The sequence below is a fragment of the Pelodiscus sinensis genome, chromosome 15 (genome assembly GCF_052426305.1).
Source record: "Pelodiscus sinensis isolate ZL-2025 chromosome 15, ASM5242630v1, whole genome shotgun sequence".
Lineage (NCBI taxonomy): Eukaryota > Metazoa > Chordata > Testudines > Trionychidae > Pelodiscus > Pelodiscus sinensis.
In genome coordinates, this window is record NC_143066.1 from 29195890 (window position 1) to 29223675 (window position 27786).

The window sequence follows — 27786 nt, forward strand, 5'->3', positions numbered from 1 at the left end:
GGAGGGGCAATTGCTCCAGGGCCTGGCAATTCAAAGGGCCCTGGGCAGCGCACTCTAGACCAGTGTTCCTTACTGTATTCGGTCTGTGTGCTGTGAGGCAGTCGGAGGTGTGCCACGGAGAACAGAGTTCAAAATGGCCACCCTTAAAGGGGCAGGCGACCCTTTTTTTTTTTTTTTTTTGGCTCAACAAAAAATTCTTGGTGTTCCGTATTAAAAAAATTATTGTTTGGTATTCCTGGGTCTTAAAAAGTTTAAGAAACACAGCTCTAGATAGTGCTAAGAGGAGGGGGTTGTGGTCCCAGTGGTGCTGACAACTGGTTGCCCCAGCCCTTCTACCTGAGGCCCCGACCCTTCCAGGAGCACAGAGCAGGGGCCTGGTCAGACTCAGCTCACCTGGTCTCATGAGTCTCATCTTTATTGGCCTCCATTCCAAAAACCCTCTAAGGGTATGTCTACACTAGCCCTCTAGTTCGAACTAGGGAGGCTAATGTAGGCATTCGAAGTTGCAAATCAAGCCCAGGATTTAAATATCCCACACTTGATTTGCATCTTCCTGGCAGGTCGCCATTTTTGAAATTTACAAGTCTGGACTATCTGCCCTGTTAAACCTTATTCCAGGAGGAATAACAGGTAGTTCAAACTAGGGCTTTATTTCGAACTACCGGGTCCCTGCCGCGTGTAGACGTGGGCAGTTAGTCCGGACTTGTAAGTTTAAAAAAAAAATGGCGACTGGCTGGGAAGATGCAAATCAAGCGCGGGATATTTAAATCCCGGGCTTGATTTGCAACTTTGAATGCCTACATTAGCCTCCCTAGTTCGAACTAGGGGGCTAGTGTAGACATACCCTGAGAGTCTTAACAATAGATGGTCTCCTGTATGCCCCTACCCCTCCTCCCGCACCCAAAAGCAGAGTCTAGGGAAAGAAGGCTGGAAAGAGACTGACTCTAGCCATCCCCATTGCTTCTTCTGACCTCCCTTCCTTTTGTAGGAACAGATGATTGAAAGGCAGACGTTCTTACCTGCTGGGCAGCAGGGAGCCATGCGAACTAACCCCTCCTAGCTTGTTTGCAGAGGCATTTAACCCAGGAAGAGCCTGTGTGAGATGCTGACGTGCTTTATCCTTCTCATTGCCACCTGAGTTTGCCTGGGAAATATGTAGGCTGGACGTGGTTTTACTAGCTGCCTGTGAGGGATGAGAAGGAAGGACTTGATCTTTAGTAGCTGGTGATTTGCCAGTCGCAGACCCTGACATACCCGTATCGGACTGAAAGAAATTCTCTCGCGCTTGCTGCGTTTTTGCTGCGTACGCTGTCCAAGAAGGCGAAGTGAGACCTTCATGGTGATCTGATTTATTCCCAGCTGATGGTGACCATGGAGCAATTAGGCTTTTGGAGCCGGAGCTGGAATTGCTTCCAGCATGTGATCCAGACAGCCTGGTGGAACTGGGGGGATTGGAGGTGGAGCTGGTGTGTCTGTTGAACTGATTTGGTTTCACTAACACCTTCTGGGGTTCTCCTGAGGCTGGGGAGGTTCTGGCAGGTTTGTTCTCTATGCTGTGTGGTCCAGAATTCCAGAGATTGGGTGGCTGCTGGTGGTTGGTACAGATGTAAGTCCCAGGTTCTGTCCCAGCTTTGTAGGCCCCCGAGAGTAGAGTGTTGGAGCACTGTTTGCACCTAGGGACAGTCGCAAAAAAAAAACCCCAAGCTATTAGGAAACACTCTCCAGAGAGCTGGGTGCCACCAAGATGAACGCAGCAGCCAATTACAGGGACATCACAGAGGAGACATGGACACGCAGTACTGGGAAGGGCCAGACCGTCAGTGCAAGGAACACCGCGTAAAAACCCCACGGCTGCCAAAGAGAGCCATGCGTGTGCCATGCTGCCCCCCAGATCTCCCCTGTGCCATGCTGACATCCCCCCCACATAAACTCTGAAACATCAATCAGCGTGACCCGCGCAGATCACCGCCTGGCCAAGAGGTGCAGAGGACAGCGAACCAGTGCAATGGAAGTCCCCTAGATGTGGATGGTTTTACCACATCAGTGTCATAACAGCTGAACAAGGAGCAATGTCCATTCCCTCATGCTCCGAGTCAGGCATACCCCACCCAGCTGGCTCTGAAGAGCCTGTTTATTGTCCAAGAAGCAGCCATCCTAGTCTCCAGAAGCTCACTGCAGGTGAAACACAGCAAGTCACGGAGGTTAACAGGCAGCGAGGCAAGGACAAGCACTGCACAGAGGCTCTTCATGGCTCTTCTGCCCAGAAAGAGGGTCCTCCCTCCCCTTCCCCCCTCCTCCCTACGACTGTACCTGAAGCAGTTTCTGTGATAGAGCTTCCCATCGACCAAGTGTCGCTGCACCAGGTGCACATGACTCCCACAGATGGCACAGCTGCTGCTGCGGATATTACCACTGTCTGTCAGGACCCTTTTCTGGGAGAGAGAAAACAACAACAGAGGTGGGAGCCATCATTCCAGCACAAAGCCGGATCTGTCCCACACAGGCTGCCCAACCTGGAACATTCGACAGCAGCAACCAAGCTGGAGAAAAATTATCGGGGGGGGGAAGGGGGGAGACTGGCTGGCTCAGGAGCCCTGCAATGGGACAAGGAGCCTTGTAGCACAAGGTCTCTGGAATAAATCCAGCCCAGACTGACAGCAGCCAGAAGCCACTGCCAGGTGAACACTGTTGGATGCAAATATAAAGGGAGGCACGTGGTCTGAGTGAAGATCCTAGTGATGCTGACGCCATTTAACAAACCCACCACCCCAGCCAGGACCTTTACTGACAATCGCACCCGCAAGATCAAGGACGAGCTGCACCATGAAGAACTTGGTTGTTTTGCTTCCTCTGTTAAAAGCTAAGAGGAGGTGGATTCTCTCTCTCTTCACTGTTATAAACCACTCTGTCACTAGCACACCTATTGCAGTGCTGCATGCAATATTAGCACGATTAGGATCCATGCCACCATATTCTAGTGCTTGGCATTGTTTTGGAAAGCCCCTGGGATCCCCACCAAGTTTGCCCTTGTATAGACAGCAGCATTTGCCACTACCATCCACTCTTGGTACAAATTAATATATTAGGACTTAGAGCATTACCCTAGGGCAGAACCCACTGGGGTTCTGTCCGGGGCCCACAAGACATTCCGTCCATGTGCAAAGTTGTCAGATTGTTCTGGTTTCCACCCGCATCCTTTGTTTCCTAACAGTATCACTAAAGTGACACACCTGTAAAGGACGCATGAAGTGAGGTGCATGCTGATTGCACGCAACAGTGACTGTGAGAGCCATGCGCTCCCTCTGCATCCAAAGGCTGCTACAGTTCAATCGGCACCTCCTGCAAATTCTAAGTGCACAAGCTCAGCTAGCAAAACTTCCCTCTCTTGGGAGACCATCTTGGTAACCACAATCTTGTGCCCCGCTGAGATGAAGGAGGCCCACTCACTAGCCTGGGTTGCTCATTGTTGCCCTAGGGGCAGAATCATACCAGAGTTAAGATATTTTATGCTCCTCCCTTCTTGCCACCAGACGGCACGCACATCTCCCTGGGCTTATCCAGGTCAACCATTGATCCTGAATGGGGAGAGACTCAGCAGCAGGTGTGAATTTAATCACCAGCACAAAGAGCATCTAAAATCAGCGCACAGAGCCTGGATCTATCCAGTGGGGTCGCACAGGCCCTAGACAAGCAAGGAATGGCCCACGTCCAATTGCCACCTGATGGATCACGTTAACCAGGCAGATGCGCTCTCACAAGCTCGTGGAGCACGTCAGCCATAAGTAGGGCCTCTGGGTTTAATCCCATGATGGGAGAGTTGGTGAATGATCAACAGTGGGTCAGGATTCGTCCCCAGCATGTGGAGGCCTCCCAGACTGCTTCTCTCACTCCGACCAACCGGCTCAGAGTAAGTGAACCCTCTTTCCTTACCGATGTCACCGGGGGATTCTCCTTGGGCAGATCCCGCCCCGGACGTGCTGGGTCTGTCTTGGCTGTGGGCGGGGGATGTGCTGGTGATGGCTTCACAGGAGTCTGCTTGATGGGTTCCGAAATGACCTTTTTTCCGGGTGGCTCCTCGCTGGATTCAGAAGTGGGACGTTTGATTCCAGACAGGCCTCCAACTGGCAGAAAGGGACAAGGGGGCATAAGCCAAAAACACAGGCCTGGAAGGGATCTGTATTTCACTATAATGTCTGAAGGGCCCCACAAGGCCCCCTTAGGTACTATACAAACACACAAGGTGACATGGGCTTCCCCACAAGGAATTTTCAGCTCAATTCAGTCAGATGCAACAAGGGAGTAAACAGGGGAGCAGCGGGTATGCCTGGCAGTGCTAGCTGCTGATCCTCTCCTTCTTCAAAGAGGCTGGGACCATCTTAAAAAAGGCCATTCCTCTTGGGAAATTTCAAGGAGGAAATGTGAAAAAGACACCCCATCCCTAAGCTGGGCAAGTTCAGCATATCTATGTTGGGTACTTATAGAGCCCTTGCTACTAAATATCTAAGCACATCACAATTTGTAATGTATTTCTCTTCACAAGACAGAGCAGTGCTGGTATCCCCATTGTACAGGAGGACAACTGAGGCCCAAAGAGGCTAAATGACTTGCTCAATATTACACAGGAAATCTGTGGCAGAGCAGGCATCTGAACCTAGGTCATACAAGTTGTTAGGTAGGCTCCTAATCACTAGCCCATCTTGTCTCGTAGGCTTTTCCATGAGTATGTGAGAACAGAACTGGGAGGTACCATAGGAGCAGCTATGCAGAAATAAACAGGATTCAATACTCAAAAGGCTTGGGATGCATGTGATAGATATGAGCGAGGTTTCCTCTGGTTTGGGAGTGGGAGGGACTCCTTAAGGTTGCAATAAACAGTTGGGGGGAAAAAGAATCACCAAATGTCCCCAGAGTCCAATCAGGAACAGGGCACAACTGCATGACAGCCGCTGGAAAGAGCAGGGAGAGAATGGCCCTTTATTAGCTCTACAGTACGGTCATGACAACAGACCCTGGCCCAATGTGACAGGCTCTGTTATTTAGTCCATCTTGCAGGTCTGTTCTTTTCCCTCCACACCAGCATCCATGTTAGCCACATAGTGGTGGAAGAACCATGCTTTCTGTGGGACAAAAAATTATTCTAGCTGCAATTCTGGTTTTAACGGCCGAATGAAGGAACAGCCATCTGCAAAAAAAGAGCTATAAATACTTCAGGAGAGGGAATGGGGCAAGAGAAAGGGTGAGTGATTCATGGTGCTGTATGAAAGTTGCCTCCTCCAAAGGCGGCTCAGGAAAGCGATCCAAACAAATAGCAAGTGCAATTTCACCGCAGGGACCAGCAGGGTCACAGTGAAAGGTCTAGATTCCAACTTGCCATTCCAAGAACCCTGTGCAAGCAAAGGACGCTTCAGTCCTGCAAAACCTCAGTACACATCAGCCATTCTCTGGTTTCGGGGCTGCAGAGAAGGAGTGGTGTCTAGCAGGAATATGCAATAAACAGGACGTTGAGGGCAAAAGGTCGCTGCCCCTGGAATTCACAGTCTGCTGCAGGTCAGAGGGCGCATTCCTGGCAGGCCTGTGGGCTTGGACATACACACTTACCCCAATGTTCTCAGCACAAACATACATTTTGTAGGACGCTGGAGAGTACAAAAATGTGGAGTGTTTAATGATGTGGTAGGCGAGCTCCCTCTGGAGAGACCCCCAAACTGGCACACAGCCCACCACTCAGCACAAGCACTCCAGAGCAGTGTTCCTTGTAAGCTCTGCGCTCGTGCAGGCGCTCAGGAGAGATTCAAATGCTGCCCAGCTGATTAGCAGAGCACCACAGCTAGATCTTTTGTTCCTACTGGTGGTGCACAGTCACACATACCTCGGTGCCCATAGAAAAATTTATTCTACACAGGGACAGAAAAAATTCACACATGGACAGAAAAAATTAGAGGGGACATTGCTCCAGAGTCTGGCTGTCTTTCACTTTTTGACATGGATTTAAAGAGACAAGACCAGGAGGGCGGGGAGGAAAAAGGGCAAGAGAACATTTAGCTGTTTGGAAAAAAACAACCATGTTTACAATGCAGATCCCAGTTCTGTAACTGGACCTCTATATTCAGGCCCCAAGCCTCACCTCTCCAAAACATTCTTCAGAGAACCCATCAGTCTGGCTTGTTGTATTATTTCATGTAATAGTATCATTTAAAGCCAGATACAAACCAGATCTATCATAATGTGCATGTAAATCCTGACTGATGGTATTTATTTTGCATTCAGTTATACGAGTGTAATAATCTCTGAAGCCCTTGGGCCTAGTTTACACTTAAAAGTTTTACTGTGGAACTATGCCAGCGCGGGGGGAGATTTTACACTGACACAGCCATGTTGGCAAATGCCCTAGTGCAGATCAATTATACTGGTATAACTGTGCTCACATGGGGATAGCCTATACCTGTGGAAGCATACAGACACTCAGCCTCTGCAGTAGCTTTTTGCCTGGGAGTGTCAACAGGCATTTCATTCTCCACTAGGGATATGAAAGGTTAACCAGTTAACTGGGGGGGGGGGAGCTGCTCCAGACCCAGGGGGCCCACCATGGACAGGGTCTGGAGCAGCCCCTGTCCATGACAGGCCCAGCGCCTCGTGGCTGTTCTGGACATTCAGAGCAGGCCCTGTCTGGGATAGGCTGGGGGTGAGGGCCGCTCCAGCCTGGGCACAGCGGTCTCTCCTTAATTAATTAGCCGGTTAAATATTAAATAAATTCACATTTAACTGGTTAACCAATTACATGGGATTTTACAACACTGGGCTCCATGTTTACCACAAGCCCCTGTGTCTTGTGTGCGGGGGATGGTCAGGATGCATGCACACAGGAGATCATAACAACTCTCTGATTTGCTTATAGGTTGCCGACTTCCCCACTGCAGACTGGTGGGCAGGGGTAGGAGGACCAGGCAGAATTCCGCCCTGTGCAGGGCACCTGGCACACTAGTGTGGGGCTACTCACTTGGCGACCGTCCGTGGAAATAGTTATAATACTGGGAGACATAAGTGAGGATGCTCAGCCTGTCCGGCACCTTCAGAGCCACCATATCCTCAGCATCCAGCAAAGCAGGAATGCCCAGCTGTTCTTCAGCCACTTGAAATGCCTGAAGTGGGAACAGAAGGGAAGGGGTTTGTGCTCGCCCAGTGACCGGCGCAGTCAGCCAGCCACCAGGAGTAAGAGACTCAAGGTAAGGAAGCACCACAGCACATAGACTCCTCTGGCTCAGAGCTATACAGAGGAACAGCTGGACTAGATCAGCTCCTACATTACATAGCCCTTACGGGAACTCTGACAGTCACCACTTTGAGCCATGACAGGCTGCTGCCAGCTCACTCCACTGGAACTCAGCTGGGTTTCCCCTGCTCTTCCTTGGAAGGGTGTTGCTCTCGGTAGATGGATACATGCTCTTTTGTAGAGAAGAGGGGTTGCAGCCCAATGGAGAAGGCCGAGCTGGACGTGTTGAGTGGGACCATCAGGCCTGGCTTGCAGGTTTCAGTCCTCCCCTTAATGCTCCCTTTAGAGGGGTTTTGGGAAGCAGTGGTTCTCGGGTCTTGCCTACGCAGCAAGTTAACGCGCAGCAAGCTAGTGTGTTGTAGATTCACACCCTAGCGTGCCAAGCTCTAACTCGCCATGTCAACAAACTCCTGGTGTTTATGCAGAGCTTTTCACTCCAAAGTCACTGCCAACAGTCAGCTTCCCAAAGTCCTCCCCCTGCGAGTTAATGCAGTTAAATGGACCTACTTGGCCAAGGTCGCCAACGGAGCCAGAAGCAATATTAGATTCAAAGACTTCCTGGTTCCCAAGTCTCTGTTCAAATCGTGCATTTCTAATTCATGTTACCTACTTCAGTGCTGCCTACCAAGCCAGGTACTTAGGGCAGCCCTGGAGAGCATGTACTAGTGCTAGACAGACAGAAGTAAAGAAACTCTGAGCAACTCTTTTTCCCAACACTGAGGACGACACTTAAGGGGACCAAAGAAAAGAGCAATATCCCTGCACCTACTGTCTTTCTACGTCCCCACAGAGCTTTTGCCAAGGACCTTAGCTGCCCATAATTCTTCCTGGCTTCCAGACCTGGCTCATGTACCCTATCTGTTGGAATATCCCCCTCTTAATGGAAAGACCCCAATGGGAGCTTAGCTTTTCAGAGAGCAGACACAGGGCCTCAGCAGAAACAAAGGATGAAAGTCTTTAAGACAGGGTCTAACTCAGGGCTGGGCAAAATACGGCCCAGGGCCTGGATCTGGCCCACAGTTCTCTCTGCTGGGACCCTCAGGCACACAGCTGCTGCAGATTTAAAGCTCAGTCCAGTGGCTCTCTGCTCTGGAGGGAGGGAGGGGGAGGTTTTGTGTGATCTCCCCAGCCCCAGCCCAATCCTCAACTCCTATTGGCCAGAAAGAACCGGCCAGTAGGAATTGACCCCATCCAATCTCTCAGCTCCTATTGTCTCAACATGCTTTACAGAGAGGGAGAAAAATCTTTTAGAGATGGAGAAACTGAGGCACAGAGCCATGAAGTGACTTGCTCAAGGTCAGCCAGCAGCAGACGCAGGAATAGATCTCCCAAGTCGCAGTCAAATGCTCTCTTTTCACTAGGCCACACTGCCTCCCAATAGTAGTGTAGGAAAACGAACAAACATCTTCCCCTTATTTACATGTTTCCCTTCCAGTAACACAAACAGCCTCTGTTTATTTTTTGGCATTTGGGGAAAGACACATTCTTCCTCGCCTCAAGACCTTGTATGGCAAGTTTCAGCCTGGAACAGATTTTTCCAGTTGTGTAATAAAGCCCCAGCAAAGAAGCCTGTGAGCAGCAAGGCAGCAGCAGGAACTGAACAACAGCAGAAGAAACAGCTGTGGGAGTAGTTACTCCCCTACACGTCCCACAGGCATTCACAAGTGCCAACAAAGCGTCAGTCGGGTGGTGCAGAGGGGCATGGGCTGCCCTCGTCAGAGTCCCATTAGCACAGAGACAGGCTTCCTTATAGCAGCAAAAGGGGGGAGAAGAGACTGAAAAACAAAGGACATGAAGAGGACAGAGGCCAAGATATGGAGAAAGACACAGAGGGGGAGACCGACGGGCTGGCACCGGAGAGGAGAGACAATACGGACACAGGAGGCACACAGATATTTTCATTCATAAAACCAACCGAGGCAGCTTGTGAGGCCCATTGCACAGAAAGAAAGACCGACGGAAAGCCGCCAGCCACAAGAAGCTAACAGCCATCCAGAACTTCGCAGCAGCCTTGCTGAGTCCCACACCCCAACCACCCAGGCCCATCTGGAATGGCAGTTTGATGTGAAGCGAGCATGGGCCGCTGCCAGCCCGGAAGGGAACAGCAGCTGAATTGGCAGCCCATCTTTTACAGAGGAAGGAAGGGAAAATTCCTTTCTTCAAGGACTCGTCCCACGCTTGGTTTGTGGAGCCAGCCCAGGGAGCGGGTGGGTGATCTGAGCTCTATCTCTTCATGGAGGAAGGAAGGAAACCGCCGCCCGAGTCTGCCCTGTCCCCAAGCTGCAGCAGCAAATCCAAGAGGGACACCTTCTCTCAACATTTAACTCTGCAGGGTGTGGGGGTGGCAGGATAAAGCCAGAGGCCCCTTCCTTGTGCCTCACGCTATCCACCAGTCCCCTTTTGATCTCTTGAAAGCAGCACACAGCCAGTGCATTAATGCATCTCTTTCCTGGAGGTTTCTCCCTCCTCCAACCCCCCGCCCTCCTGCCCTGGCTCCCTGTGGTCTCCCTGCTCAGGCAGGCAGAGGGCAAGGCAGCATCTACATTCTGGCACCCCGCAAGGAGTCCATGGCCACATCAGGGGCAATGGGGAAACGTGGGCCTGCTCCTTCGGTACACAGAGCACACCGCCCCCCAAAGCCTGTCCCAGACAATTGCCGGGGGAGCTCCCAGAGACGACAGGAACGGAGCACTCCTCCCAATACCTTTATTGAGGATGGTAGAGGAGAGCTCAGTCATCCCCTTAGTTTTCAGCTCCCAAACCGCTCCCCATCTCAGCATTCACCCTGCAGCACCTCCTCCGAAGCCCCACAGTAGCATGGCTGTTCTCTGCTTGGAGCCGGAGCACGGGCTGGACCGGGTGAGGGTTACAAGCAGTGTTTCCGGGAAGCTGAGCACTTGGGCAGCCACCCAGGAGAGAGTCAAATGCCACCCAGCTGAGTAGCACAGCGTACCACAGCGTTTTTATGGTGGTGCACATCCACCCATGCCTTGGTGCACATACAATTTATTCTGCACATGGATGGGAAAAAAATGAGAGTGCGCACTGGTTACAAGAGAGGAGTCCTACATGGCCCAGGGCAGGCGGCTAGCCCTGGTGCCCGATTCTTGGAGCAGCAACATGCTGCCCTCACTCTCTCTCACACACAAGCCTCTGCCTCTACTCCGTGCTATAGTGTCCATGAGCACTTCAACTGCTGAAAGCTGACCACCGCACGCCCCTTCCAATGTGCCTTTCATCTCTGCTTACTCCACAAGAGAGCTCTCCCCCTCCTCTCCAACTGAGAAGCCAGCGAAGATGGAGCAATCGAGAAAGCCCCTGTCTGGGGATGCCTGTCTAAACAAAGGTGACAGCACTCACCCAGGTAAGAAAGCTGAAGGGCTGGGTGCTGTACAATAGCAGGGGAAGTTGGGACACTATGAGTCACCCCATCGGCTGCCCGTAGAACAAGCCAGCGGGTTTGAGCATGCGGTGTTTTAACATGCGCCATTCACGGAGTCACCACTGGTGAACTGTGGCTCACTCCATGCCGAGCACACAGTGGAAACTGGCTGCCCCAGGCATAGCACGGGCTGGCTACCAGCAGAGAGCAGAACCGCAAACGCCACTTACCAAGTGGTTGTTCTCATAGACGTTTTCCTTACTGAGGATGTTGAAGTTTCTGAAACGCAGAAGGAGAGAGAGTGCTGTTAGCGCAGCATTGGCAGTCCCGCACACGCAGCGTCTGTCCCTGCTCCCCAGGACCCTGGCTCTTTCAGAGGAGAATGGCAGCTTCCTTCCCACTCTGACTGCCTCCAGGGAGAGGAACTGTACTGGGCTCCACTGGAGTTCAGGTCTATGCTACAGATTTATTGAGCAGGGGTGTGAAAAATCCACACCCCTGAGCGACACTGATAAACCAACTTAACCCCCCAGTGTAGACAGTGCTATGGGTGGAGCTCTCCCATCAACACAGCTGCAAGGAGGTGGATTAACTAACCCACAGCAGCCCTGGACAAAGGTGTGAGCTCAGCATGGGAGACCCGTCTGTGCGGGTGGGGACTGTCCTGACAGCTGGAACTAGAGCACTGTTTCGACTCCCATTTTCCAGGGCTGGCCTCCCCCCGCCCCGTGTCTGTATCACACACACAGTGGGCTATGCCACGCCCGTCAACCATGCTACACAGATTCAAGGCTTCTGCAGTGTGGGAGAGGAGAAGGCTTTTACCTCCTGCCTTTATGAAATCCTTGCTCCCCATTCCCCAGCAACCCCCAAAGACAGCTGCTGTGGACAAAGCACAACTCTTGTATTGGTATTATCATCACTCCTCCTGTAGCAATCACATTCCCCAAATGGTCATATGTGCAGGTCCCCGCCCCTCCGTCAGAATTAAGAGCCCCTGAGACTTCCCACATGGCACTTGGGCTCTCGTCCTCCAGCAGCTGGGCAGCCAGAGTCTGCCTCTCCCCCAGAAAAGCGGTGAATATTGTGAACTTCTATGGCACATCTACCTCCTGTGATCGCAGGGAGAGGCAGATCTAAGTTCTAGATTCAAATCCTGTCCCCCGAGCCATTCTCTGCTGTTACATGACTTGAGTCCGAGCAAGAAATATTTTCCCCTGTGATACAACACTCAAAAAGGCTTTGTCTACACTGGAAATTGAGCAAAAAAGCTTTAGTTATTCACAGGTATTTGAACACACGCCCCTCCACGACAAAAACCTTGGCAAGGGGGTGGGAATTTTATGTCAGCAAAAGGGCAGACACAGAGTGTTTACAATGCCTGAATTGTTGACTATGTCTACACTGGGAAGGTTTGGTGACAAAAGGGCTATCAATATGCAAAAATCACCAAAAGTAAAAACCGATGAAAACCTTTTTTTTCTTCCCACTGTCGACATTTCATGGCCACCTTGCTAGCTCCCCATTGACAGACAGAGCAAAGCAGTGTGGGTAAGCATCCCACAGTGCAGTGTTGTGGGAAGGAAGAGCTGATCCCTGCGCTTCTTGGGATTCCCTCGTAGCTCTGTGAGCTCTCCCGGCTGAGGAATGTCAAAGCAGCACAGCGGTCTCTTCAGCCCTTCCCCTGCAGCAGCCGAACAGTAGCATTCCAGTGATTTGTTTTTTGTTTGTTCCCCAAACAGAGCAGCTCACTCAGCTGCCAGATACTTCCAATGCTTTGAAAGGGGAGGGGTGCATGCCTGCAGGGCAGCAAAGATCACAAGACACTGAGCAGAGCCTTCAGGGCAGGCACTATGGGATACCAGCAGAAGCCAGTTCTCCCCACAAAAAAACCAGAAGAGTCCACACTAGGGATGTAAGCAAGTAGTCTACTAACTGATAAGCCTAATCTAATCAGTTAGCTGAGTCAACTACTCGCATTCCCTCACACACACTTTGCTGCCTCTCTATCAGAGGCAGCAAAGGTGGGGGGGACAGGAGCCAGTGCTGGGGGGAGCCAGATTAAAAGCAGGTATTAGAGGCAGCAGTGTGGCCGGGAGAAGCTGTCACAAAGCAGCTCCTGTCTGCAGCAGCCCAGGCTGGCCGCGGGCAGAGGCTGCTCCAGCAGCAGCCCCTGTTCACAGGAGGTCCCATTTCTTCACTGGGACCTCCTGCAGACAGGGGCTGTTGCCAAAGTAGCCTCTATCTGTGGCCAGCCTAGGCCCCCGCAGACAGAGGCTGTTCTAGCCAGGAAGGCAGCTCAGCTCAGTCTTGGGTCGCGTCGGGTCTGGAATATATGACCACTGCAGCTCTGCAGTTTAAATGTAGTAGGAGTCGGGCTGCCTGCCTGCCTACCCAGCTCTTACCACATTTAAACAGCAGAGCCGCAGGGGGGGTAGTTCCCAGACCTGGTGCGAGCCAGGACTGAGCACTTCTTCCCGTATCGATTAATCGTGTAGTCAATACAAATTCTGTTGACTACACAATTATCGAATAACTCACCTCTTACCATCCTTAGTACATATTGACTCTTTGTCAACAATAAAGGGAGGGGAAAAGACAAAAATCTCTTGCAGGGGTGGAAGTTTTTGTTGCCAAAACTGAGTGTTTTATCCAACAAAAGTCACATTGTAGTATAAATGCTCTCCCTGTTTGGTTGCCAAAAGGCAGGTTTTGGCAACAAAACCTGCCAGTGTAGACAAGATCCAAGTGACGTGGTTGTGTCGACAAAAGCGGTGTAGCATAAACATACCCTAAGAAAGCAGACATCAATGAAATCTAGTTCTCTTTCTATTCACGATGCTGATGGTTCTCTCAGCCTGAATAGTGGCAGACAGTGCCACTTTTATTACTACTCTCTAGTCCAGGCATGTCCAAAGTCCGGCCCGCGGGCCAATTGCGGCCCGTGTTCCGGTTTAATACGGCCCCACAGGTAATTTGGCAATATCTATTTTTTATGGCCCCCAACGAATCCATATGTATTGAGATGAATACATTGTAAAATCTCAGTTAATGTCAGTTGGTCTAAATCAGTTATAAATATATTTGGACACAACATGTATACTTGGTGTTATGTTCCTATTCATATTTTTTGAACTTAAAAGTTGACAGACAACCTTTATTACCAATAATATGTAATGTACTTTACAATGTTCCTGACATATATTTCAGCTTCCTGGATTTTTTTTCATCTGGCCTTCAGATATGAAAGGCAGAGTGATTTAACACCTGTTTAGATTTGTCATCCATGTGACGAAATGAAAAGTATGCCGTTTGCAATAAACTTTGCATAAAATAGTTCATTTGCGTTTAATTTTAATGGTTCAAAGAATGTCAGGCAAAATGGTCGGCCCTCACGCATGTTCACTTCATAAAATCTGGCCCTCTTTAAAAAAAGTTTGGACACCCCTGCTCTAGTCCAACACGCTCTGATCCGGCAACATCCATGGTCCGGCATGATTTTAGTGAGCTGGATGTTCACTTATCGTGGGTGTGACCGAGTTTCGTGCAGTCCCATAAGGTTTGTTTATAGCCACCAGTCCTGGCTCTCAGTGCTTTGTGCTGTTGCTTAGCTCTAATTTCCCAGTATAATGTCTTCTAAGAGCCCAGGAAGCAGCGAAAGTGTCGGTAATGCTGCTAGACAATATTGACCTCCTATGGTTCAGCAGATTCTCTGGTTTGGTACTAGTCAGGTCCTGAGGGTGCTGGACTAGAGAGGTTCAACCTGTAGTCAGTTTCACTCTCTCCAGTTGTCACAGTGCTACAGTTTAGGTTAGAAACACTGCAACAGAATGTATAAAGCATGCAGGGAAATTTCTCATTAATTACAAGGTAACAAGTTATTCATATGACATTTTGCAAACATTTAGGCCAAAACTCTGGGTTTTCTTAAATTCTTAAACAGCCTTCCCTTAAACACCAATTCATACATTTCCCCAAACTCGGGCAACCACTTCTATTTAAAGGGAACAAAGCATGAGTACATGAAAACTCCCGAATGAAGCTGCCACACACTGTTCTATATGTGGCAAAAATGCATGGATACATCTCACAGTCAGAGTCATCTGCATGACTGCTACTGAAAACATGGGACAAAGTGTGTCCTTTATATAATTCATACAAGACAAATGATAGGCACCAAATAAGGGACATCCCTTAAAATACATGACAATCGCCTGCTTCAAACATTACAGTGAGATTTGTCCTTCAATAACAGAGGGGTTTGAAAAATTCCAGTTGCTGATTTCAGATTTCAAAGTGATCAGAGTAGCTTGTCTTTTAAATCATTTCCTGTCTTCCAAGGCACAGATCACCATCTCTTCTCTATTTCTCCCACTTTCCATGGAGCACTGAGCGTTTACCCACAGGAACTGCTGAGCCTGGCAGAGGCAGAATAAGCTGCCACTTGATGGTGAAATCTCACTTCTGAACTCCCCCAAGAAATGCACAAAGACAAGGAGCATCCCAGAGTCCTCCACCACCAGGCTGGAGAAAGGAGAAAGACCTGCCAAACCATCCCATTCATGCCTGCCCAAGTGAACTCCTGGGTGGGTATTTTCCTGCCTGGTGATAGTGGCTTAAAATATTATTCTGCATTCATAAGGAAGCTGACTGCATTGCTGAGACAACAATGAAAATCATCCTGCTTCATCTCAGCCAAACCGTGTGGGTCCCTCCTACCTCCACCTCAGGGAGCAAGTCAGTCACAAGTTCCCCTCTCACTCTCCCAAGCCCAATGGAGAGCTTGGATCACACCAGTCGGTCAGATTAACAACCAAATGCACGTGGATACAACAGCTGTTCCACGCCGTGGATAACAGCATGCACAGCTTGCTTGCCCCTTTCCACAGGCTGCTTGCTGCTCTCACCCCAGTAGGAACTGCAAAGATAGACTGAAGATAACACTGTTCGATTGTGAAATAACCTGCTGTAGCCAGACATGAACCCCATCTTGGTTTCCTCCCCCCCTCCCCCCAGAGAGCAAGAGAAAGGCAGTCAGCCTTTGATGCCCTGGAAACCCAGGCGTACTGCCTATCCCTGACTCTACCATAAACAGAAACCAGACAGTAAATGGGCTAGCTGACGACCCCGGGCCTCCCGTCGCCCTAATGGCTAGTACCAGTAGTTGACACGCCTGCACTGTCCTAGGAGAGGAATCTTTGCCCATCACATACCAGAGGTGCCTATTGTCTGCATTTTCCCAGATGTGACTTATGCTTTGCACCCTTTGTGGGAAACTTGGCATTCAAAGCTATTTTTCCTAATTGGCCACTTGAGACCAGGAAGAAGCCTATGTGACCCAAGGGATATAAAGAGGGGTTTAGTAGCCCACCCCATTTGAGCTCCAATCATCTACACCTGCTGGCAGGTATTGATTGTCTCCCAAGGTCTGTGAGACACCCAACCTCGCCCTACTTCTTCCCGAGGGATTGAGAGAAAGACGCTGGCCACACCAAGTCTGGAACGCAGGGGTGAGAATATATACCTGCTAGGTGTCTATTTTGCATGCATTTAATAAGAGCTCAGAGAACCAAAAGGGTCTCATGGTACCTGTAAGTGACTTATTAGTGTAATTTCTGTCCTGTCCTTTGTAGTGGCTGTGTTATCTGTAACACAGTAGTAGCATTTAACAGCTAAGTTTACCCTGTAACAATAAAATAGTTACTGTTTAAGCTTTAACCTGACTCCTTCAGTTGCTGTAACAGAACCAAACACAATTTAAAAGAACTTCAGCCGGTCATAAGGGACAGGTATAGGAAGAGCTTGGGCGTTTTGGATCGTGTCACTCCCAGGTGACAGATCCATCGGGGCATCTCTCAGTCTTCCCTAGACTGCCCGCTGCGAAGGGATCCTGTATCCTAGCAGCTGAAATCTGAGGTGTAATAAGCTTTCCCTGTAAACTTCTCGGGGTGCCCGTCAACCTTCTCCAGGTTGCCCGCTGCGAAGGGACCCCGGTCTCAGCAGTTGAAGTTTCAGGTGTATAACACACACACACACACACACACACACACACACACACACACACACACACACACTGCCCTGACCATCAGCTTACACCTGCCAAAAAGAGACTCGTGGCTCGAGTCATTTAAAGCCAGGCTGGACAAAGCACTTAAGAATATTCTGTAGGAAAAACTCAGGATGGGCAGGACTTGGACAAGACAACCCAGCAGTCGTTTTCCATCCCCAGCTTCACAGTGCTAAGGAAGACAGACCAGAAGCCCAGGGAATGTGTCCTCCCCAGCAAGCCCAGTTAGACTGCACTGAGCAATGGAAAGACACCACAGAGACAAGGCAGGATCAGGCTTTGCTCTCATAGAACCACAGAGCTGGAAGAGACCTCAGGAGGTCATCAAGTCCAGCCCCCTGCTCTAGGCAGGACCAATCCCAACTAACTTTCAACCTGCTAAAGCACAGAGGTGGGGCATGCCAGAAAAATATCCATGCCTGAGGCTTCACATAATGCTAGATTCCTTTATTTAGCATCAGTCACATTTCCTGCCACCCTGTCTCACGAGGCTGCCTCTCTGAGCTTCCTTGGCACCAGTCAGGGCCAAACTGAGCCATTCTGGCACCCTGGGGTGGGGGAGGGTGCATCTGTGGCCCTGCCCCTGCACGTGGGGGAGGGCGCGCAGAGCTGGCAGTGGCAGGATGCACGTGCCCAGCCCGGCTACCACCCCTGGCATGTAGTCCAGGGCTGCCCGGGGCGGGGCGGCCCGAGCCTGGCCGTGCAGGGCCCCGCGGTCATGGGGGGAAGGGCGCTGCTGGCCGGCCCTGCGGGGGTTAATGCAGCCCCCGCCCCAGGTGACTGCTGCAGGGTGGCCGCAGGGAGCTGCTGCAGCCCGCGATCCGGGCACGCGGTGCCTGATGGCAGCTATAAAGGGCCCTGCGTGCCCCTTACAGCTGTCATCAGGCACTCCCCCATAGGTTGGCGCCCCGGGCAGCTGCCCGGCTAGCCCATGCCTTAATCCGGCCCTGGCACCAGTCACCGTGGGGACAATATCAAGTCTATATGGCAGAAGTAAGGATTTGGGTTTCTCTTTGCTGAAAGATTCTTGAGAAATCTGCTTGCAGTTCACTGGAGAGAATGTATACAGCCAGGCTATTTGGCTACCTGACTCTCCTCTTCACATCCTCTACTCCAAACACTGCTTCCCACCTTGGCTAGTTGGTTGAGTTCATTAGGAAGCAAAGAAGAGTAGGGATGTAATAGTAGAGTTGATTAACCAATAAGCAAAAGCATATAGGTTAAATGTTATAGACTACATGCAATCCCTTCCCCCCCACCAGTAAATTTTTTAGCAGGCTGGTCAGCAGCCTGGTTCAGTCCTGGCTTGTACCAGGTCTGGGACCTAACCCTGCTGTGGCTCTGCATTTAAAGTATATTAGGAGCCGGGTGGGCACTCAGTTCCGGCTCGTGTTGGGTTTGGGAGCTCAGACTCCACTCCACACCCCCAGACAGGGGCTGCTGCCACCTTGCACTGCTGCCTCTGTATCAGAGGCAGCAGCACAGGGCGACAGGCAACCGGTCTGCAAAGGGAGCTGGTTTTTAAACTGGTTCCTCTCACAGACTAGCTCCCGCCTGGTACCCCACACTGCTGCCTCTGATACAGAGGAAGCAGCGCGGTGTAGCAAGGGGCTCCTTGGAAATGGGGCTGGAGCACATTGGCTGGCGGCCCCACCCCCAGAGACTACAGTATAGTCGAGTAACCGATAAGAATCCGTGAGGTTTAATCGACTATTCAATTAACCGATATTTAACATCCCTAAAAAGCAGACGCATTTACTGCACCGCAGTGGAAGGTGTAGGGCAGTGGGGAAGAACAGAGTTTGTCTGCTCAGGAAAACGCAGCTTTGAGCCCCTATACCAAGTTTTCATGTAGCTGGCTGAGATGCCCCCGATCCCAAGGAGCTCAACAGCATGCCTCTACTCCAGCCCTATCATCAGCACACAGCTGCAGCATGGGACCTGAGAGGCTTTTCCTCCCGAGCACAGGTGTTTCCTTCCGGAAGATCCTGTCTGCTCCTACATGCCCCTCAGAGGCTACACAGCAGCACAATGGGATTCCACCGCGGCTCACCCGGAGACTTGAGAACAGGAAGCAACCCAAAGGCTGCCTGTGGAGAGAGGCCCAGAGAGTAGCCAGCCCTCTCTGTAAGGGATTCCCTAGGAACAGGGCAACCTTTCCAGCGTAAAGGATCCTTTGCAAGTACAGTAATTCCTCATTTAACACGGGCCCGCTTAACATGTTTTCGCGATAGCACGATTTTTTTTTTTAGGGAACGTTTTTTTGAATTACACGACCGTCCGCAGAATAACACAATTTTCCCAGCCGGCCCGTTGCCGGCGGCTGTGCAGGGCTTCTCCCCCCCCTCCCTGCAAAGCGGCGAAGGGTTTGCCGCTCGCCGCGCTGTTCCCCACTGACTCCCCCTTGCCGGACACCTTGCGCCCTCTTCTCCACCCCCGCTTGCAGGCTGGCAGCTGCGTTTCCCCAGCTGGCCCATTGCCGGCGGCTGTGCGGGGCTTCCCCCGCCTCCTTGCAAAGAGCGGAAGGTCCGCCGCTCGCCGCGCCGTTCCCTAGCAACCCCCCCTCGCCGGATGCAGTGCGGGTCCTGGCAGACCCATCACAGGGGCATACTCCCAACCCAATCCCCCTCCCCTCTCCTCCGCTTCCCTTCCCCAGAGCCAAACACCTCCCCTCCCTGCTATAACCCAGTCCCCTTTCTCCCCCAACCTTATGTCCTGGTCCCAACAGACACCACCGCTTGAAACGCAACCCCCACCTTTTCCATTATTTGCAATGGGAAAATTGACCCCGCATAACATGTTTTCACTTAACACGATCATTTTCTGATACATACCTATAGTGTTAAATGAGGAATTACTGTAGCAGAGGCCTTATGAGAACACAGACCTCTACACAGGAGAAACTTGACCTTCCTCTGTAGCATGGGGCACAGATCACAGCTGGAGGATTCTCTGCGTCTTGGGGCCTTCAAAGTATTTGAAGGCTTCAATATCTGAGACATAGGTGAGAGGATTATTCTAAGAGGGGTGGGTGAGATTCTGTGGCCTGCACTGTGCAGGGGGTCAGACTAGATGATCATAATGGTCCCTTCTGACCTTAAAGTCTATGAGTCTATGAGTCCTTGCAGAGTCTCTGTTGCAGCCAGCTCTTCCACATATCATGTGCTTACTACAGCAAAGGCAGCGAAGCCCTAGGCTTGTACCCATACATGCATACACTCACCAGACCGATCAATAACAAAGACAGGCCAGCTCAAAGACCACAGATATGGTCCTGGAGAACTGATTACAAATAGAGACGTGTGTGCAGCCCTACAAGTCTTACTTTGCTTAGGGTTCACCTAAAATGCAACTAAAGAGCAAAGCACAACCTGAAAGGTGCTAAAGTTCAATCCATGCCCATCCTCCAGTCTTCTATATAGAGAGAGACAAGATGGGAGGGATAACGGCTTTTATTGGAGCAGCCCAGCGAAACTGCATGGCAAGGCAGAGTCTGTTGGCCTCTCTAAACTAGTGGTTCCAGGAATGCTTAGGTTTGTTGATTTTCCAGGTTAACAAGGAAGAGACTTGCAAATTTTATGGCTCTACATTTATATGCAAATTTACTGTTGCAGTCTGATTGGGTTCCTCTTGCCCTATCCATTCTGTTCCTACTGGTCTCCTAGACTTGTCCCCTCCAGAGCAACCCTGCCTGGCTGCTCCCATTCTAGCTAGCCGATCATGACCATGCTAAGGTCCTGGAGAATAAGTTTCAGAGGGGTCGCTGAGTTAGTCTGTAACAGGAAAAACTTAGATTACAAATAATCTGGTAGCACGTTAAAGACTAACAAAACATGTAGATGGTATCACGAGCTTTCGTGGGCACAACCCACTTCTATAGATAACCAGAGTGTTGGAAGTCCAGAACCAAGAATAAATAAGGGAAGGGGGGCAGGGAGGAAAAAATTGGAGGGGAGGGGGGGAAGAGGACATTGGGTAGAGAAGTTTCAAAGGGTTTTCCAGTCTGCAATAGGAAAAACTTTAAAAATAGCAAATAGCATCCTACAGACTAAATAGTTAAAAGAGGCTGATAAGAACTTAAGCTGATAAGAAGAAACTTCTCTACCAAATGTCCTCTTTCTCCACACCCTCCAATTTTTTTCCCCTCCCTGCCTTCCGTCCCTCCTTTCCTTATTTATTCTTCGTTCTGGACTTCGAACACTCTGGTCATCTGAAGAAGTGGGCCATGCCCACAAAACTCATGGTACCATCCACATGTTTTGTTAGTCTTTAAAGTGCTACCAGACTATTTGTTGTTTTTTAAGTTTTTCCTTGAGAATAAGAGCAAGCAGCCACTGTTCACAGCTCACCAGTTCCAGCCATGCAACTCTACCTAGCCTGCAGCCTGCCACAGCCTCCAAATTCCTATATGCTGACCTATTAACACATTTAGCAACCTGGGAAAGAATAGCAACCCAGGGCAACAGGGAAGAGGGAGGAAAAATGACTGAGCATAATCAAAACCTTTCTACCGAAACATCTGGAATTAATACTAGAGCGAGTGAGCAACAGAGCATAATTTCTCTGCTCTTCCAGATTCACTTATATCAGTGGTGGGCAACCTGCGGCCCAGGGGCCACATTAAGCCCACCAGGGCTCCACCCGCAGCCCACAGACCCCCTGACTGCTCCCCTCACAGCTCTGGGAGGGAGGGGCAGAAGCAGGGACGGAGTGCAAATCAGGCACTCGGAAAGGGCTGGGAGAGAGGAGAAGGAGGAGCAAGTAAGTGCAGCACTCTGGTGCCCAGGTGCGCTAGAGGCACATGTGGGAGGGGGACCAACGGAGGAGAGGGGCTGCAGGTGGAATCCCAATGGACTACGGGTGGCTGCAGTCCACTCCCTATTTGTATCCATCCCTGACTTATATCCATACCAGCTCAACACCCACTAACAGGGCTAGCAACTTCACACACCCCAAAGAGAGAACCCTGCAGAGGTCACATCTGGGAAGCTTCTTCTTCTTCTGGCAAGAATAAATTAATTCTCTGTATTCGTTTCCCACCCATCATGGACTCAAACCAGCCTGGAATGGTGTCTGCACTGTGTATATGGGGAGGGGATGTTGAGAAATCTTCCTCTATTGGGGCGAAAGGGGAATTTAATTCCAAACTTATTCACTCCTGGGTTTCTTCCTTAACAGAGTCCAACCTGCCCTAGCCCAGAGCAGGTGGGGAACGCAGTTCTAGTTGTACGCAGGCTGCCTTGTGCACTGAAAGCAAAGAACCTCTTGCCCTGGCTGTCTGATCTCAGCTAAATTTGGAAGGCATTATTGTTCCATCCATATGTTTTCTTGCCGGAAACAGGAAGATGGAAAAGACTGTTATACCAGCCTCCCCTCTGACCTACGGGCTGAAAACTCCAGCATAGAAAACCATGAATCACACTGTATTTTGCTTCCAGCCTGAAGTCTCCTGCTACTCCCCACTTTTCCTGGTGCAGGAGACAGCCCCTCTTCACTGCATACCTCTAGTGCTACCATGTCACCTGTGTAGGCCAAGAGAAGGAAATGTATTGCAAAACAATTCCTGCAGATTCACAGATCAAGAGAATCTGTGGTTTATACACATGAATGAGCTGTCACAACAGAGCTCATGAAACCCTAATTGTTCCACTTTAGTGCATGCGGAAGTCTCCAGTTTTATGTGCTTAGTCTCCCACTAGGATTTTTCCCAGAAGTAGCAGAAGCTCAGAAACCTCCAAAGAACCAGGGGACACGTGCACATGTCCTACGTGTGCCCCAATTGTTCCCATGTGTTGGGGAATTTTACAAATTATTTTATTGGGTATCATCTCCCACCCAGCAGCACCTCAACCAGCCAATCATACACCCGCAATTATGTTGTGAGACTCTGCAATTGCTAACATGAATGGGGAGACCTGAGCCAAAGACTTTGCCATAATTTAACCAACGCGTGTCTGTCTGAGCTGCACTGGACATGATCTAGCACAGAATTCGACAAAAAAATGGGGAGGGGGAATCACAAGTGTTTGAAGCTCTAGTGGAGAGAGAGTGTTATTTAAAAGTGTGTCTGTCCCCTGCTCAAAAATGCAGTCTAAGCAGTTTATCTAGACACCAATGAGGCCTTTTCCTGCAGCTCAGGTAGCCAAACTCCTGCCCAGATGTCCAGGTTTGATATGATGTGACACATGTTCAAACAAGGCCAGCTAGGACTTGCGTAAGTCCTTTCTGAGGACTAGGAATGTTAAATACCAGTCAACTGAATAGTCGAGTAACCGCAAGAATTCTTATCGGTTAGTCGACTTGTCTATAGTCCCTGGGGGCGGGGCCGGCAGCCAGTGTGCTCTAGTCTCACTCCTGAAGAGCCCCCTGCCACTCTGTGCGGCTGCCTCTGTATCGGAGGCAGCAGTGCAGGGTGCCAGATGGGAGCAGGTCCCCGAGGGGAGCCAGTTTATAAACCAGCCAGTTTATAAACCAGCAAACCAGCTGACTGTTGCCCTGTGCTGCTACCCCTGTTAAAGAGGCAGCAGCATGGAGTGGCAGCAGCCCGTCTAGTGGGGGTCTGAGCTACCAGACCCAGTGTGAGCTGGGCTGCCTGCCCACCTGGCTCCTAATACACTTTAAAAGCAGAGGTGCAGCAGGGGTAGGTCATCACAAGCCAGGACTTAGCCCGATTGCTGGCCAGCCTGCTAAAAAATTTACTGGCAAGTAGGGGGTGGGGGATGCGTGTAGTCTATAGCATTAACCTATAAGCTATTGCTTATCGGTTCATGGACTACACTATTACATCCCTACTGAGGACCCTGTTACTGACGCTGGATTAAAGGCAGGCAGGGGAACATCGCAAAGAACTCCCAAGTCAGTAAACATGGTGACGTGGCAAGAAGCAAACAGCAAGGCAGTGGCACCTGATCAAATAAGGGAGGAGAAACTCGTTTCAGAAAGAGAGGGTGGCTGCTCCTGCCATTCAAACAAGCCATTCATTTGCACGTGGCACAGAGGCAAAGTCCCAGGAAACCAAGAGCCTCGGGAGAGACATGTGGGGAGGCATTACCAGTGTATTAGGTTTAAACTAGAAGACAGACACCTGTTCAAGGGGCTGCCTCATAGAACCTGGGCGGGAGGCACAGTCCAAGGAATTGGAGAAGAGACCCAAAATAGAAGAGACAGCCCAATTCTTTGCCCGACTGACACGACCTACCAAGGGGACCCCAGGACGCCAACCATTATGGCAGAGAAGTTCTCCTCCAGCTCCCTGCTTTGTTCTTACACCCCTTCTGCTACGAGCAAACCGTAAGAGTGAAAAGAACCCAGAACACAACTTTGGGGGCAGCACCCAGCACTCCCTTTCATGATGCCACTGCTGAGTCAGACACCACCGGCAGCAGCGCAACAGGCTGAGCACCCTGACCTCACGGAGGCACCTTTAATGCATAACAAAGTCACTTGAAGACGAGGGCTCCCATTCCCTTGGAGGACTGGGCTGTAGCTCTGCCAACAAGCAGTCGGGGACAAGCAGGCAGCTCCCGAGCTCTGTCTGTGGGTTAACAAAGAGCTCTTCTGAAAGCAGCCACTCTGTTCCAGGGACCAGACCGTGGGGTGGGGGGAGGGAGAGGCTGTCAATGGATGGGGTTTCCAGCACAGCTCTTTTAAGCTCCCCAGCATGGAAGTCTGCCTGGAAATTCCCAGGGTTTTTGTTTTGTTTTATTTAACTTGCATTTATTGCCCAGCTAATAACTGATGAAATTGCCATTTGGCACAGCATGGAAAGTGGAGCCTAAACAAACATTCCCCCAACTGGTGTTTAAACTTGTTTAGCAACAGAAGGGACATATTTTAACTGTTTACAGCTCAGCCCCAGCCTTTCACAAGTCGGAGAGGAGAGGGAAGAAGCAGGAATAGGGAGAAACAAGCCACTGGCTTGGAGGTTTTCTGCTTTCATGACAGCACAGTGAAAGGACTGCCAAAGCAGCCCTTCCTCTACCCAGTGCCTTCCCATTACACATGAGCATTATAGACAGACTCGGTAGGGTAGGTGATATTTTTTAATTGAACCAACTTCTGTTGGTGAGAGAAACAAGCTTGTCTCTCTCGCCAACAGATGGTCCAATAAAAGACCCCCCCCACCTTGTTTCCCTCCTACCTTGGGACCAACCTGGCACCCCGCTTGTGCACTCTGTTATTCTCATGCAGCTAGAACTCAGCAAGCCCAGAACACAAAGTTACTCCACGGCAGAGGGTAAAAATGCACAAGACTAGGCGCTGTCATTAACCGGACACTGAAACACCAATGCTAGGAAAAACTTGGCATTTATGTTACCTCCCACCCGGCCTGAGCTACAATAGCTACAAACTCCAGAGAGCACCTTGGAGGGAGGGGAAAGAGATGGTATGCAAGCTCCTACCCTGCAAAGACCACACCACTCAAGGGCAGCCTGAAGCACAATTAATACTTGGAGTCACTACACTCTTCCACTCCTCTCCTCATTACCTTGGTCTTCAAGATTCAGTGACTCGCATGCCAACCCAGTCTCCCTTGGGCCCAGGCAATAGGGCAGCACAGAGAATTAATTCACAGCCTAATTTTTTCCCCCAACAGCCTAGTGGCACACAGGTGGCTACAATGCACTGAAGTTTCACATGAAGGCCATGATGCATCTCCCCACTCCCTGTCCAAGACTCTCACTCCAGCCAACCAAAACCCCATCCTACAGAGCAGAGATCCCGTACTGAGTGCTGAGAAACATAATTGTGTATGGGAAGCCTAAAGCGGCTATTAAGTCATTCAGGGCATGGTTCTGCCAGAATTTTCTGTAGGGGAAGTTTTAAATGAATCTTAATTGCTTTAAGATGAGCAACAATTTATACAACCTCAGTTCCATCGCTCCTACTTGTTTGTGGTATAAATAGTTTACAAATGAGAAGACACCAGATTTATGTGGGAGGGAGACAGATTTGGATCTAGCACAGAACTCAAAATACAAGCTGCTCGAAGGAATCAACCCAGAAGAGGAGGGCTACCTGAAGCTCCCTGTTACTCACATGAGCTCTGGCTTGTGCCGATGCAGGATAGCACAGAAAGCCAGGCCGTCCCGGAAAGAGGTGGTCATATTGGTGATGCTGACATCCCGGTAGCCTTCACACTGTTGCTTGCACCACAGCTGTAAGTTTTTGATAGCTGCCATGCTGGGGTAGGGGCCAGGCAGACAGACCGGCTAGGCAAGGACAGAAGAGGCAAGGCAGATCCAAGGGGAAAATCTGACATCCAGAGCAGGACTTGGAGATGCCAGGAACTGAAGAGCTCCAAACTCCACCAGTTTCGCTCCTTACAGATCAAAGTCCGTCAACTGCTGAAAACTGCTTTGGCTACCAGCTTCGCCCTGGCCAGGAGGCTTCTGCAGGCAAGAAAGGGAACGCTGCAGCCAGACCCCACTGCTTGGGGGGCAGGCGATGCTGGCACAAGCTCTCCCCTGTCGTTGCTGGGGGGATGCAGGCAATGCTGGTGCTAGACCCTTGCCACTGCAGGGTGTGTGTGTGTGTGTGCAGGCGACGCTGGTGCAAGACCCTCCCCCCGTCACAGCTTAGGGGGTGCAGGCGATGCTGCTGCAAGCCCCCTGCCAATGCCGGGTGGGGGGGAGTTTGCAGGCGCTGTTGGTGCAAGACCCCTCCCCAGCTCCCGGCTTGGCTTGGGAGGGGGGCGAAGACGCTCGTCGGTGTCCGGGGGCGTCCCGGCTCCCAGCCCCGTTCGCAGGCAGCCGCCGCCGCGTCCCGCTGGCCGCCCAAGACGCGGGCTCGTCCTACAGCCCCGCTCCGCGGCTCGCTCCCCGTCCCGGCGGCAGCTCGCGGCGTGTGCAGCCAGGAGCCGAGCCGCGGCCGGATCTGCGGGCAGGGGGCGGGGAGAGCGCGGGGGAGGAGCGAGGGGAGGGAGCCGGGCGCCCCCCGCCGGGAGAGAAGCCCCTTCCCTGGGGCAGGGACCGGCCCGGCTCCGCCCCAGCGCCCAGCCCCCGGACTCCTGCTGCGGCCTGGGGGGGGCAGGCGCGCGCGCTCCCCGCGGGGCCCGGGCAAGCGGGCGAAGGAGCAGGAACAGGAGCCCGGCAGGGGTGGGGGAAGTGGGAGGGGTCCCGGGAAACGCTGCGGGCGGGGGCGCTGCCTGCCGGCTCTGCGCGGGGCCACACACCTACAAGCACCAGGTAGGTGGAGACCGGGCGAGCTGCAGAGCCAGGTCTCCGGCCAGGGCGCAAGGGAACTTGCTTCGCTCTGGCTGAGCGCGCCAGGCGTGGGGGGGGCAGGGAGCTTCCTCACCGGTCCTGGAGCCACCAAGGCCGCAGGCCTGAGCTGGGCTGTCTCTAGCCTGCTTTGGGCCAAGGGCAGAGCTGTCCTCTGGGGCGGAGTTAACAGGAGTCCGGCAGGTTTCCTCCAATGTGTCACTCCTGTCCCCCCCAGGGCAGAAGGCATCTCTGGGCGGCACAGCAGCTGGGGCAGTTGTGCACCTGGACAGGGGGTCGGAGGAACCATTCACGTGAGGGTTCAGAATCGTCAACTGAGTCTTTGCCTTGTCCTGGCCTCATGCTGCTTCCCCCCACATCTCTGCATTTGCAAATGCCCTGCCTTGGTTCTCAAGCAGCTGGCATCACAGGACATGCCTCATACTGTGCATCTGTCAGCCACAGTCACAGGCATTTGGGCCAGTCATGTAGCCTCACTTGATTGTCCTGTCTCCAGCTCCAGTGTAAAGTTGAGTAAGGCAGTGCCAGAAGGTCTACAGGTCATGTGCACAGAGCACTAGGTGGTTGACTAGTGGGAGCTGGAGCATAAAGGCTACAGAGTCATTCTCTACATAAGAATGGCCATATTGGGTCAGAGCAAAGGTCCATCTAGCCCAGTATTCTGACTTCTGACAGCGACCAGTGCTAGATGGATCTATCCTCCATGAATTTACCTAGCTCCTTTTTGAACCCTATCTTAGTCTTGGCCTTCACAATATCCTCTGGCAAGGAGTTCCACAGGTTGCCCGTTTGTTGTGTGAAGAAGTACTTCCTTTTGTTTGTTTTAAGCCTGCTACCCATTAAT

At 51.3% G+C, this 27786-nt stretch overlaps 1 protein-coding gene across 4 annotated transcripts in view; it reads right to left on the reverse strand.

Moving 5' to 3' along the window:
* Positions 1 to 26563, reverse strand: part of MICALL2 (MICAL like 2) — a 41274-nt gene extending 14711 nt beyond the window's left edge. The window contains exons 1-7 of one of the 4 annotated variants that reach the window (XM_075899568.2): positions 25759 to 26563; positions 10883 to 10931; positions 6998 to 7139; positions 3931 to 4121; positions 2311 to 2432; positions 2104 to 2172; positions 1020 to 1673 (exon numbers count right to left, since the gene is read on the reverse strand). In XM_075899568.2, the coding sequence (XP_075755683.2) occupies positions 1020 to 1673; positions 2104 to 2172; positions 2311 to 2432; positions 3931 to 4121; positions 6998 to 7139; positions 10883 to 10931; positions 25759 to 25901 (1370 nt within the window). In that variant the 5' untranslated portion in view covers positions 25902 to 26563. The remainder of the gene's footprint in view (positions 1 to 1019; positions 1674 to 2103; positions 2173 to 2310; positions 2433 to 3930; positions 4122 to 6997; positions 7140 to 10882; positions 10932 to 25758) is intronic. The other 3 variants (XM_075899567.2, XM_075899570.2, XM_075899569.2) reach the window with 3 other exon arrangements.
* Between the last annotated feature and the right edge of the window lie 1223 nt (positions 26564 to 27786).